Source organism: Erpetoichthys calabaricus, chromosome 11 (genome assembly GCF_900747795.2).
Source record: "Erpetoichthys calabaricus chromosome 11, fErpCal1.3, whole genome shotgun sequence".
Lineage (NCBI taxonomy): Eukaryota > Metazoa > Chordata > Cladistia > Polypteriformes > Polypteridae > Erpetoichthys > Erpetoichthys calabaricus.
The window spans coordinates 46,054,800-46,069,139 of NC_041404.2; the positions used below are offsets into that span (position 1 = coordinate 46,054,800).

Consider the following 14,340-nt stretch of genomic DNA (forward strand, 5'->3'; position numbering starts at 1 on the left):
AATGAAGGACGTCTTTATGTTTCTTCCACGACTGGAGACCTTTAAAGAGTTTCCAGCTCCAGCTTGGTATTGCAGAAAGCAGCTTGTGGAAGTGGACTGGGATGACATTTCAGAGCAGAACACAGAATGGTAGTTGTATGAACTCTTGCTGTGGTCACTGCTCACCTTTCAAATGTCCCAAAAAGCTCACCAGTAGCACCAGCAGTCTCTTCTCAGTCGACAGACGCATTCCCATCAGGTTGGTGGCAGCTTTTGGACACTTTCTTTGCTGACTTTACCTGCCTCAGCTCTGCAAATTATAAAAAAAATGGTGGTTTGTTTAAGCAGGGCTGTCCAACTCTAGTCCTGGTGGGCCGCAGTGGCTGCAGGTTTTCATTCTAACCATCTTCTTAATTAGTGAGCCATTTTGCTGCTATTTAACTTGTTTTGCCTTCATTTTAATGGAGGTGACTCAGACCCCTTAGTTATTTCTTTTTCCTTAATGAGCAGCCAAACAATAATGAGACACGAAACGAGCCACCACATGACCAGCTCACCTGAAAATAAAGAAAGGTTAAGGTCTCGGTCATGTTGGTCTGCTCATGTCACCAAAACATCTTGATAGTGGTCTTAGAAAAAACAGAAAATCAACAGTCTGCTGTGGCAGAACGAGAGCAGGAACAAGTCCTGATATTCAATAACGGCCTTAATTAACAGCGAGAATCGGATTCTCATTAGGAAACTGGTTGGAGTGAACTTGGTTGGAGTTTGAAGCCCCGATTTAGCTGGTCATCTGTTGGCTCATTTCACATCTCATTTCTGTTAGGCTGCCATTTAATGAAGAAAAGAATCAATTCAGAGGACTCAGTCCTTAAAAACAGGGCTATTAAAATGAAAAGAAAAGGAGTTAATTAGCAGTGAAAACTGAATAGGAAAAGGGTTAGAATGAAAACCTGCAGCCACTGAGGCCCACCAGGACCGGAGTTGGATACCCCTGGTTTAAAGCAATAGATAGATAGATGATTGATAGATAGATAGATACTCCAAAAGTTTTGGGACCTAACTCCAAATCATTGAATCACTTTCATGGCCACTGGTGTATAACATCAAGCATCTCGGCATACAGACTGCTGGCTTCTACAAATATTTGTGACAGAATGGGTCGTCTCTCAGGAGCTCAGTGAATTCAAGCCTGGTACCGTGATAGGATGCCACCTGTGCAATAAGTCCATTCGTGAAATTTCCTCGCCACTAAATACTCCACAGTCCACTGTTAGTGGTATTATAACAAAGTGGAAGTGATTGGGAACAATACCAACTCAGCCACAAAGTGGTAGGCCACGTCAAATCACAAAGCAGGGACAGCACATGCTGAGGTGTGCAGACGTCGCCAACTTTCTGCAGAGTCAACAGCTACAGACCTCCAAAAGGTCAAGAACAGTGCAGCGTAGAGAGAGCTTCATGGGATGGGTCTCCATGGCCAAGCAGCTGCATCCAAGCCTGACATCACCAAGTGCAATGCAAAGCATTGGATGTAGTGGTGTAAAGCCCACTGCCACTAGAGCAGTGCAGACGTGTCCTCTGGAGTGACAAATCACGCAATCCAATGGACGAGTCTGGGCTTGGCGGTTGCCAGGAGAACGGTACTCGCCTGACTGCATTGTGACAAGTGTAAACTTTGGTGGGTGGGGGGGAATATGGTGTGGGGTTGGGTTTGGCCCCTTAGTTCCAGTGAAAGGAACTCTTAATGCTTCAGTATACAAAGCCATTTTGGACAATTTCATGCTCCCAATTTTGTGGGAACAGTTTGAGGATGGCAACATGACTGCGTACGCATCAGTGCACAAAGCAAGGTCTATAAAGAAATGGATGCGAGTGAGTCTGGCCTTCTCGTCCAACGTCAGTGCCTGACCTCACAAATGCTCTCCTGGTCACAAATTCCCATAAACACCCTCCTACATCGTTAGATAGATAGATAGATAGATAGATAGATAGATAGATAGATAGATAGATAGATAGATAGATAGATAGATAGATAGATAGATAGATAGATAGATAGATAGATAGATAGATACTTTATTAATCCCAAGGGGAAATTCACATACTCCAGCAGCAGCACACTGATACAAAAAAACAATATTAAATTAAAGAGTGATAACAATGCAGGTATACAGTCAATAACTTTGAATAATGTTAACGTTTACCCCCCCTGGGTGGTACTGAAGAGTCGAATAGTTTTGGGGAGGAACGATCTCTTCAGTCTGTCAGTGGAGCAGGACAGTGACAGCAGTCTGTCGCTGAAGCTGCTCCTCTGTCTGGAGATGACACTGTTCAGTGGATTCTCCATGATTGATAGGAGCCTGCCCAGCGCCCGTCGCTCTGCAACGGTTGTCAAACTGTCCAGCTCCGTGCCTACAATAGAGCCTGCCTTCCTCACCAGTTTGTCCAGGCGTGAGGCGTCCTTCTTCTTAATGCTGCCTCCCCAGCACACCACCACGTAGAATAGGAAAGTAATGAAAGAAGAGGTGAAGCTGTTAGAGCTGCAAAGGGTGGGCCAGAATGGGATGTTGTTAAAGTTTGTGTGTGTGTTAAGGCAGGCGTCCCAATACTTTTTGGCAATGTACTACTTTTAAGATAGATGTGAAAGGCACTTTCATTGGCACAGATCTTGTCCTCATGTTGACAATGACAACCACAGACTCCAAAGGGTAGAAGCAAGCCGATGTATCTTATGAAGCCCTGAAACCCACCTGAGGAATCACAAACATCTGTGGCGCCAACTGTCCCAAACATTATGGTGTCCTGAAATGGGGGAACCGTGTAGCAAAAGTGTTGTTATTTCTACACAGTGTGACCAAAATGAATGCAAATCCACATAAAGGAAAGTCTGCAATGTGCCCTTTAATCTGTAGAGCAGAGAGAGAGATCAAGGAAAAATGTGTCTTTGTTCCAAATATTATGGAGGGCACTGTATCTTATACATAAACGTCTACACTTGGAAGTGTGTGTGTGTCTGTCTGTCCATCCCGGAAGGGACAGGTGGAGTCGGGGTAAAGTGCTCCACCTCCGAGGATACACAAGCGAAGCGAGCACATCGGCAAAAAGAAACCTCCGAAGAAAGAGTCACTCACTTAGCCGCTAATACAGAAGCATGACAAGAATGACGGCAAAACGAAACTTCCGAAGAAAGACAGTCACTTAGCCACTAATGCACAAGCGATGCGAGCATGTTGGCAAAATGAAACCTACGAAGAAAGACAAAGTCATTTAGCCGCTAATATACAAACAATCCAAGCACATCGGCGAAACGAAACCTCTGAAGAAAGACAAAGTCGCTTAGCTGCTAATTGACAAACTATGTGAGCACATCTGCAAAACAAAACCTCTAAAGAAAGACAAAGTCGCTTAGGCGCTAATACACAAACGAGGCAAGCACATTGGCGAAATGAAACCTACGAAGAAAGACAAAGTCGCTTAGCCGCTAATACACAAAAGATGCAACCACATCGGCCAAACGAAACCTCGGAAGAAAGACAAAGTCGCTTAGCCACTAATGTACAAACTATTCGAGCACATCGGTGAAACAAAACCTCTGAAGAAAGACAAAGTCGCTTAGCCGCTAATACACAAACGATGCGACCACATCAGCCAAACGAAACCTCGGAAGAAAGACAAAGTCGCTTAGCCACTAATACACAAACGATGCGACCACATTGGCCAAACGAAACCTCGGAAGAAAGACAAAGTCGCTTTAACCGCTAATACACAAACGATGCGACCACATCGGCCAAACGAAACCTCGGAAGAAAGACAAAGTCGCTTAGCCACTAATACACAAACGATGCGACCACATTGGCCAAACGAAACCTCGGAAGAAAGACAAAGTCGCTTTAACCGCTAATACACAAACGATGCGACCACATCGGCCAAACGAAACCTCGGAAGAAAGACAAAGTCGCTTAGCCGCTAATGCACAAACTATGCGAGCACATCGGTGAAACAAAACCTCTGAAGAAAGACAAAGTCGCTTAGCCGCTAATGCACAAACTATGCGACCACATTGGCCAAACGAAACCTCGGAAGAAAGACAAAGTCGCTTTAACCGCTAATACACAAACGATGCGACCACATCGGCCAAACGAAACCTCGGAAGAAAGACAAAGTCGCTTAGCCGCTAATGCACAAACTATGCGAGCACATCGGTGAAACAAAACCTCTGAAGAAAGACAAAGTCGCTTAGCCGCTAATGCACAAACTATGCGAGCACATTGGCGAAACGAAACCTCTGAAGAAAGACAAAGTCGCTTAGGCGCTAATACACAAAAGATGCAACCACATCGGCCAAACGAAACCTCAGAAGAAAGACAAAGTCGCTTAGCCGCTAATACACAAATGATGTGAGAACAAAGGTGAAACCAAACCTCTGAAGAAAGACAAAGTCACTTAACTGCTAATACAGAAGCAATGCGAGCACATCGGCGAAACGAATCCTCCTAGGAGGGAGATGCCCAGAGTTGTTCCTTTCCATTACCTGACATCTCTACATTTCAGTTTTTTTTCTGACGATTTCAATAGTTTTTAGGACCCCGGGCTTACACAGCTAATAAACTATAATTGTGAAGAAATAACTTTGAGTTGAAGAATACCAAACTTATCATTTAAGAGATTTAAGGATTTTATGAAATGAGCTTCTTTTAGACAGTGACTAAAAGATTTTATAGAAACGTTACTCATTCTAACATTGTGTCAGTCTGTTCACCAGATAAGAGGTCCTGTCCAGGAGATCTTTTTTTGAAGGTAAATGAAATGGATGAAGACTTGTTATGCTAAAATAAAAGAGTACAGGAGAAAAACAATGAAGGACAACTTTAATTCAAGGGAGTTAATGGTCCACAGATCATCATTTTGCACTTCAGCCCTTTTGGTTGACCACAGTATGCTGAGCGTGGTTGGCCATTCACTTCAGGCTTCACTAGTTTTCATAACATGATGTCACAAATGGGTCTCTCATGTCTTCCCTCTGCAGCTCCAAGAAGTCACCCAATCAGAGCAAATGATTCTCCTAGAGAAGACCCCACTGCTTCCAGTCAGAGACGTCCCCCAGAAGAAGGCATCAAATTTGGGCCTAAGCCTGCTAAAGGACAGAGCTGCCAACTCTAAACTGAGCTGCCTTTACGAGATTAGCCTGCTAAGACACAGAAAGATGGCCACTGGTGGCCCTTTTTTGTTTTTTTCTTTTGCATGTAGACCATCATGCACGTGTTTTTCTTTGGTATGAGATTACACGGGGTGGCCTGGATGGCTCTCCAACCATTCCCCTGGACCATTCTGATTTACTCAGCCGATTACAACACACACAATGGCCTTACCTCTCTGAAGCTCGAGATTCTCCAGCTGTAACTGCTGGTTTCGTGCTGACAGATGCACTGCATCTTGTATGGACTCCAGCAGCAGGCTATGGTAGCGTTGGGTTAAAACCTCCTTCTGTTTCTCAGTGAGCTCACGAAATGCACGGAACACCTACAAAAAGAAAAACATCGTTGGTACCCCCCCCCCAGAGGGCAACTTTTAAAAGTATTTCTGGTATTTGTATACTTTTGGGATTCCTGAGTCACAACTGTGGTGGATTGCCGGCTTCTTACTCCGGCCCTCACCCCCAGGCCTCCAGGAGGAGCTCTCCCAGCAGCATGGACGTGCCCCGAGTTCCAGCAGGGACTCATGGACTATGTAGTTTTTATACGCAGCCCTGCTGGATACTTTGGGGGCCACCAGGTGTCGCTGTAGGGGGGCTCGTGGGCTCGTATGTGCCCTATAACCCGGGGGTACGTCATCATCACGTGACAGGAAGAAACAACGTGCTCCCGGGTTGAGGATAAGGACTGTTTACCCTGACCCGGAAGGAATAAGGAACTGTGGACTGTTGGACAGGAACACCTCCGGGTCAGGGTGTATAAAAGGATTGTGGGTAAGCCGAAGCAACCGCAGGCTCCCAGCGCTGTAGCAGTTCGCCGTAAAAGTGAATCCGAAAAGATTGTGGGCATGCTATACATTCCTGCTGTTTATGGGTGATACAAGGAACATTATAAATGTGCAGGGCACAATATTACTTGGCCCCGACCTTGCCTGACTGCTGTGTCTGTGTATAGGAGAACGGTAGATCCCACTACAATAAATAACCGGGCTGTTCCAGTTTCAAGCTGAATAAAGCTGGTGTTGGTAAAGTACTGAGACTCAGCTTCGTGTTTTAGGGTGCATTACAGGGACTCACACGTTACAACACACATGTGGTCACAATGCTATAGATAGATAGATAGATAGATAGATAGATAGATAGATAGATAGATAGATAGATAGATAGATAGATAGATAGATAGATAGATAGATAGATAGATAGATAGATAGATAGATAGATAGATAGATAGATAGATAGATAGATAGATACCGTATATACTTGAGTATAAGCCAACCTGAATATAAGCCGAGGCACCTAATTTTACCTACAAAAACTGGAAAAACTTATTGACTCAAGTATAAGCCTAGGGTGGGAAATGCAGCAGCTACTGGTAAGTTTCAATAATCAAAATAAATACCAATAAAATTAATTTTAATCTTTAAAAACAAGTCCGGGGAATTCTTTAATTGCCTTCTCTGCCTTATGCAGCCAGCCCTCTCTCTCACTCGCTCTCTCTCTCGCGGTGCACGTGTATGTGTGTGTGTGTCTGTCTGTCTGTCTGTCTGTCTCGCTCACAGCGGGACCTGACTTGAATATAAGCCAAGGGTGACGTTTTTCAGTACATTTTGGGTGCTGAAAAACTCGGCTTATATTCGAGTATATACGGTAGATAGATAGATAGATAGATAGATAGATAGATAGATAGATAGATAGATAGATAGATAGATAGATAGATAGATAGATAGATAGATAGATAGATAGATAGATAGATAGATAGATAGATAAACTTTATTAATCCCAAGGGGAAATTCACACGAGTATACACTCGTACGGATGTTGAGTACATGAATGAGGCACGCCGACTGAGACCAAGAATGGGAGACGATTACTCACAATCCTGTGGCGAGAGAGAGAGAGAGAGAGAAGAACCATCGGCTCAGTTGTGATCACGTTCAGCAGACAAAGCATATACGGACTACAGTACTCGTATTGCATGACCTTTGCATGAAATTTTATAAAAAATTTTAGCTCGTCTTGCAAAACATTCGCAGACCAAGTTACTTGCAATCCAAGGTTTTACTGTGTACAAAATAAAAAAAACATTTTCATTTCTGAGAACCCACTAGCTTCTGAATAATAAGGTGTCATCACCTCTCTTGGAAGCATCTGGATCAAGGCAGCAATTGGGAAGGTGGCCAGTTCATCTCTGAGCAAATTGGACCTGTTTAGCGTATTAATCAAAATAAGGTGCACATCATCGTGATGTAGGAGAAAAACAGATAGGCTAAGAAAAAAAGAAACTTTTTAAGTTCTTGCAGTGACCTGCTCAGGATTCAAATGAAGTCTCCTGGCACGGAGAGGTAACCGCTGTCACACATGGTCACACAGGGCCTGAATAATAGTAGTTCCACACCAGACTAGGGAGTGGCGAGGTGCACTGACTTTCTCTCTCAATCCTCTGCAGACCATCATCGGGAAATCCCACATGGTTCCTCCATCATTGATGACATCACTTCTGGTTCTGGACTCATTGATGGTGTCACTTTCGGTCCAGATGACATCACTTCTGGTTCCAATCCCGATGATAATAATTCTTTAATAATAGTACTTTGCATTTATATAGCGCTTTTCTCACTACTCAAAGCGCTCAGCAATTGCAGGTTAAGGGTCTTGCTCAAGGGCCCAACAGAGCAGAGTCTCTTTTGGCATTTACGGGATTCGAACCAGCAACTTTCCGATTGCCAGTACAGATCCCTAGCCTCAGAGCCACCACAGAGCCTGTCACTTCTGATGTTCTGATGATGATGTCACTTCCTGTCTCGGCCTTCTTTCCAGCCTTGAAGTCAGTTCTGTTTTGGACTCACAAGTCATCAACCAAACCCATTTTACAGCCAGGGCACAATATACGGGTGGCTGCCCCAAACCTTTTTGATGTCTTCTCGTTATTCTGTCAGCACATCACGGGATTGTCTCTGTTGCTGTTGTTGTTGGTTGTTGTTCAAACATTTTAATGGTATTTGACCCTGACAATTTGGGCAGAATGGCAGGCAGACAAGTCCGACTTACTGGAAAGTTGCAAGTTAATTTCCTGCCTTTGACACTCAGTAATTGTGGTTGCACTTGACACTTTCCAAAATGTAGGAATAGTCAGACAATTATACAGCACTTGATGAGTTTCACTATGAAAGGTGCTATATAAGATTTTCATTTCAAGAAGTATGGTGGACACTTTTACTTTGTAGACTCAGATTGACAAACTTTATAGAACGAGCTGGCTTGGCCTCAACGTAGTTGTTCTTTCTAACTTTCAGAATTTTTCAAATTTTTATTTAGATACCAGAACCGAGTAAAGCTTTACAGAAATTCTTTGAGCTCATACAATAAAATGAATTTATCAGTAAGCATTTTGTGCATCTGTGGTGGGCTGGCGCCCTGCCCGAGGTTTGTTTCCTGCCTTGCGCCCTGTGTTGGCTGGAATTGGCTCCAGCTGACCCCCGTGACCCTGTAGTTAGGATATAGCAGGTTGGATAATGGATGGATGGATTTTGTGCATCTTTAGCTTCCACAGGAGACAAGTGTGGTGTAGCAGGTTCACAGCTCAAGTCAAAAAGACCACTTTTTAAATAAATAGTCGCCGCACTCGCAGCTTAGGTAGTGTGGCGGAAGCAGTTCCCGAGTGAATTCGTGATGCGGGCGGTCCCGGCTTAAGTGCACAGGTGAGGAGTAATCTGCATCCATAATTGATGCCGGGAGCTGCTAATTGTCACACCTGATCCACGTCCCCATGATAAATAATAAAAGCGCGAGGCGGCTAAGGGGAGAGAGAAAAAGGAGAATGAATGGAAGTTACAGGAGAAGAAGAAGAAGGCAGGAAGCAGGGAGGAGAAAGCCAGTGTGTGAGCGAGCGAATGTGCTCTCTGTTGAGAGAGAAAGGCAGCTGGACAGTGAGCCTTCGTGGGGTGTTTGGCCGGCACCCCAGGAGCAGTCGGTAGTGGTCGCTGTGGCTAGTGACCAGAAGGAGGATGGCTTACGGCATAAGGCCGAGAATGCAGCTGGAGTCGGGATTTGGGTAGTGAAAGCCCCAGCGTGAGCGCCCTGGTCGCTGGGGAGCCCAAGTCACGGTCTGGTGAAGCCCACCGGAGCTGGTGAACAGATCATCAGAAGAAGGCAGAGAGAAGGTCAGCTGCAGGTAGGGTGGCTCCCCTGGTGCATAGCCTGGACAGGAGAAGCAGGGGAGCCACCAGTAGAAAGGCAACGGGATTTGTTTCAAAAGATTGCTTCCAGCCATTGTTTTAACCTCGGTTTTAAAAGGATTTTTTCTATCACGTTTTAACCTCCACCTTTCAATTGTTTTTATTGGATTATTTATTTGAAGATTTTTAAAGCACTGCACTTATTTATTTGAACACTGTTTTGTTTTTGTTGTTTTTAATAAAAGCACTTTTTGCACCATCCCCTTTGCTTCATTGTTGTGCCTCACTGTCCAACTCACCGGTGACATTACCAATGGTGTCGGGTTCAAGAGTCTCCCAGAAGGAAGATGGGAGCATAGAGCGGAACCCGCATCGCCACAACAAGAGAAACAAAGTTTGACAATTACATCCATCCAGGCAGGCCTGGTCTTAGGTATTATGGGGCCCTAGGCGAAAGGGGGGTCCAGGGCCCCCCTGGAAGCTCTGTGAAATGCGTGAAAATTAGACCAAGGAGTCGATCCGGGGCCCTAGGCGGTCGCCTACTTTGCCTATGCCTAAGGCCGGGCCTGATTGGGACAAATAATGCTGTAGTATATTTAAGTATATATGACAATTGCTCACTCGGACAATTTGTTTTGGGGGCCCTAAGCTATAGCTTGTGTAGCTTATACGTAAATCCTGCACTGCATCCAGGGCTGTCTTTGTCAGGGTAGCCTCTGCTTCTCCATACCTTATATTGTAATAAGGAGCTTTAGAAGATGCATGGATTGATAAAATTGGTTTAAATTATTTTGTTTCTTTACTTCCGGGATTCAAGACGAGCTGTAAGACTACCCAGCAACCCCATCGTCTTACCTGCAGGCTATGCGCTCTTTGCCTGTTCAGCACTTGGACATGTTGGCGGTGGTTCGTCTTCAGGCTTTCTTCTGCTTCATTTCTCTCGAGCTGTAAAGCCTCCAGCTGGAGTAGTAAAATCTCCTGCTCTCTTCTCAGCTTGTAACTCTCCATCGATGCTCCCCCAATCTGCAAGAGGACAAGAGTTTTCTTTAAGATGCTGCAGATTCATTTATTTTCATGTAGCTCCTTTTACACAGCATACCATCACTAGGTGGGTTACAAAGCAAGGAAGAAGGCACCAAAATTAACCTAAAGTGAAGGTAAGTTGGAACGGCACGGTGGTGCAATGGTAGCGCTGCTGCCTCACAGTAAGGAGACCAGGGTCTGTGTGGAGTTTGCATGTTCTCTCCGTGTTTGCTTTGGTTTCCTTCTGGTGCTCCAGGTTCCTCCCTGTTCCCCTTTTGTATTATTAATGTGTAGCCTTTGTCAAAATACCTCCGATCCCATAGACTTACCACTGTTTATAAGGTATTGTACCATATAACTTCTCCCCAACTTCCCTTCTAAATTTAAATTTTAATTCTATTTTTAATTTATTATTTGCACGTCATGTTGTTACACTGTGGATCCTGAGCTTCGCAATTTGGTCTATCTGTATACTTGTATATGGTTGAGATGACAATAAAGTTCACTTTGACTTTGATAAACCATGCTTGCTAGAGACTACCGACACTCAAATCAGAAATGGCAACCTGATAAAATTGTGTCAAAGACTGGTCCACTGACATACACAGTGCAGGTGGGGCATGATACATATCGACCAACTTCTAGATGCACAAGCTCAGGAAGACACATCACAAGACGAGGCTGAGGAGCTGATCATTCCTCAGAACTCAAATGAGTTTACCTTCTTGACACCTGATTCATCCCTCGCTGCTGGTGAATCTCAGACTCAAGAATCTGCTGACTCAACCTCATCTCAAATGTCTGCTCCACCTACACAAGAAAGACGCTATCCTGAGAGGATTCGTAAACCTCCTGAAAGGTTGAACTTGTAGTCGATATTAATGTACAAAGTACTTAAGAGTCTGTTAGCTTTGGTAAGCTGCATTTCACCATATATAAATGTTTCAGTACACCGTAATAAATGGTGCACTTTTATATAGTATGCTTTAGCTGTCTTTATATTCATGTTTTGTATCCATGCCAAGTGTTTTGTAGATATGATATAAAAAAAAAAAAAAACTGTTACACATCCAAGCTGGGATGGGAGGAAATGTTATGTATATGTAAGAATTTAATACTAAATATAAGGTCTATTTAATGTTTCAAATAATTGCATTGAATGTGTGATGTGCCTGCACCCTGGTATTAAGGTGCACGTTACAGCCGGATCTTGTTTAATACATAAAATGGTGGAAGTTTGGTAATTGCTGTATTTGTGTCTGTCTTTATTAACTTACTATTATACTGTTGGTTTAAGTGTAAAAACACAACAAACCGTCTCACGTGTCACCAGTGCAGCAGACAGCTGGCCAGTAGTTCAACGGCGGCAGACAAGAGTGAAACAAACTATGGCATAGTGGTGGCAGTGGATATTAAAATGTAAAATGAGTTCTTTAAGAAAACGGGGACACAGTTGGAAACTTGTTAAAGTTAAATTTCATACAAACATAAGGAAGTTTTTCTTTACACAAAGAACGATAGACACTTGGAATGAGTGACCAAGTAGTGTGATAGACAGTAAGACGTTAGGGACTTTCAAAACTCAACTTGATCCATTAGGATTAAAAGTCAAGACGGAGGTAAAGAATTTAGGGGTAATTGTTGACTCTGACCTGAATTATAAACCACATATTAATCAGATTACTAGGACAGCATTTTTTCACTTAATAAATATAGCAAACGTTAGACCTCTTATAACACTGCAAGATGCTGAAAAATTAGTTCACGCTTTTGTTTTCAGTCGGCTAGATTACTGTAACGCACTCTTCTCAGGACCACCCAAAAAAAGACATCAATCGATTACAATGAGTGCAGAATGCAGCTGCTAGAATCTTAACTAGGGAAAGAAAATCCGCATATATATATATATATATATATATATATATATATACAGTGGCTGCGGTGAGTTGGCACCCTGCCCGGGATTGGTTCCTGCCTTGTGCCCTGTGTTGGCTGGGATTGGCTCCAGAAGACCCCCGTGACCCTGTGTTCGGATTCAGCGGGTTGGAAAATGGATGGATGGATATATACAGTATGTATATACTTGTATATGGTTGAGATGACAATAAAGTTCACTTTGACTTTTCTCCATTTATAACCTCAGGCAATTAGGTGTAGTAAAAGACAAGCAGGATTTAAGTTACAATTTAAATAATGTATTATTGATAATATTTATAAATAATAACAACATGCAAAGTACATTTCAATATTGGCAACCATACAACCTGATAAATGCTGATGCATATTTTCAGGCAGCACATGGACTTGTTAGTTACTTAACCTCTTAACCGCCCTCTGCCGGATATATCCGGCATCGTAGCGTTATTGCTGACGCCTTACTGCCGGAATTATCCGGCACATTTGCCTATGGTTATGTGAATGCCTGGCACGTAGTATAACTGACAGTTTGGCGTGGGTATTATTACTACGTTGTATTTCGACAACTCTGCGGTTGTATTGGCCAATCACGTGATGTGATTCGAAAGTGAAAGCTGTAAATATGGCGAAACGTAAACTGACTTCAAGTGAGGTTTTGCAGGCGATTTTGGACAATAATTCTGATAATGATTGTAGCAGTTCTGAAGAAGATTTTAGTGACAATGATGATCAGCAACGTGCGCTGCATGATACTGTGAATGACGACGCATCGGATGATGGCGATGAGTGGGTGTATCCCCAGCATCTCAACTGGACTGCTGCCCGTTATCTGAGCCAGAAAAGAAAGATCCAAACCGTGACCGCTTGTTCTAGCTATGTCCTTTGATTGACCATTTATTTGAAACATTTCAGCAGGTATTTCAGCAGGTAAATACTGCTTGAATAAATGTAAAGTAAAAAAACAAAAATTGTTCAGATTTCACCCGGCATGGAGAATATTTAGGGAGTTGGCGGTTAAAGGGTTAAAATGTCTCTAGTTAAGGCAGCGGTTCTCAAACTGTAACAAAGTAACAAAAAAGGGGGCGAGAATGTTGCCATACGTGGCGTAATTTCGCTATCCGTAGGGAAATTTTAAACTTGTAGCGGTGTATCGGCAGCAAAAAATATAGGAATGAATTTTATTAGGGTTTCAAAAAAACATTAGGGGGGGCGTGATTAAAACTGTTAAAACTCGGGTCGCAAATACTTAAAGGTTGAGAAACGCTGAGTTAAGGCATCATTTGTTCAGAACAGGCCGCATGCCTGTCTCAATATGGCTGCCGAGCTGTGCTCTTCATTGTGTTGTCCTTTTCAGTTCATAGTGTGAGATGGTCTTTCATCAGTTTGGTAAGATGATAGAGTGAGCTAAAGCAAGCAAATTTATAGGTTTCCTGTCCAACCCCTACAGCCAATAGGGTGTTGTGGTACTTAAAGGCTTCTGATACAAACCAATTCCAAACAGGCATACTTCAGACCAATAGGGGGACAGAATATCTTCACACCTGCCCTCCAAACCATGTGTTAAGGTGAAGCTTGGCAGTTAGGCAGTCTGGCTTTCCAATGGGGATTGACTGAGAGAGTCCTAGGAACATTAACCAAACTGGTTCAAGGCCCTTCCCCCCAACCCTGTCGTAAAATTACAAAGAGATTCAGTCCTAAAAGGGGAGAAGGGGTTCTTAAACCCTTGCTGTTGTTATCTATAATGCAACACTAATATTACATTGCTTTGTCTAAGTTACAAATAAAGACATACAAAATATTTATCAACTTGTATGCAAAATTTCACATCACAACACTCCCATAGTCAAAACACATGCTGGTCAGGTGAATTGGGAACACTTCACTGGCCCCTTGTGTGTGTTTACCCTGCGATGGACTGGCACCCTGTCCAGGATTTGTTTCTGCCATATGCTAGCTGAGACAGGTTCCAGCAACCCCCCATAACCCTGGTCTGGATGGAGCGGGTTAGAGACTGACATGACATGAAGGTACGTATTTGTTTATTTATTCCACTGT

The 14,340-nt window shown here is 43.4% G+C and overlaps 1 protein-coding gene across 1 annotated transcript in view; it reads right to left on the reverse strand.

Annotated features, from left to right (window-relative positions):
* The window catches only part of si:dkey-201i24.3 (trichohyalin), a 64,374-nt gene continuing 50,034 nt past the window's right edge, over positions 1–14,340 (reverse strand). Inside the window, exons 8-10 of the mRNA XM_051933577.1 lie at positions 10,201–10,368; positions 5,349–5,499; positions 1–289 (exon numbers count right to left, since the gene is read on the reverse strand). Of these exons, the coding sequence (XP_051789537.1) occupies positions 213–289; positions 5,349–5,499; positions 10,201–10,368 (396 nt within the window). The 3' untranslated portion in view covers positions 1–212. The remainder of the gene's footprint in view (positions 290–5,348; positions 5,500–10,200; positions 10,369–14,340) is intronic.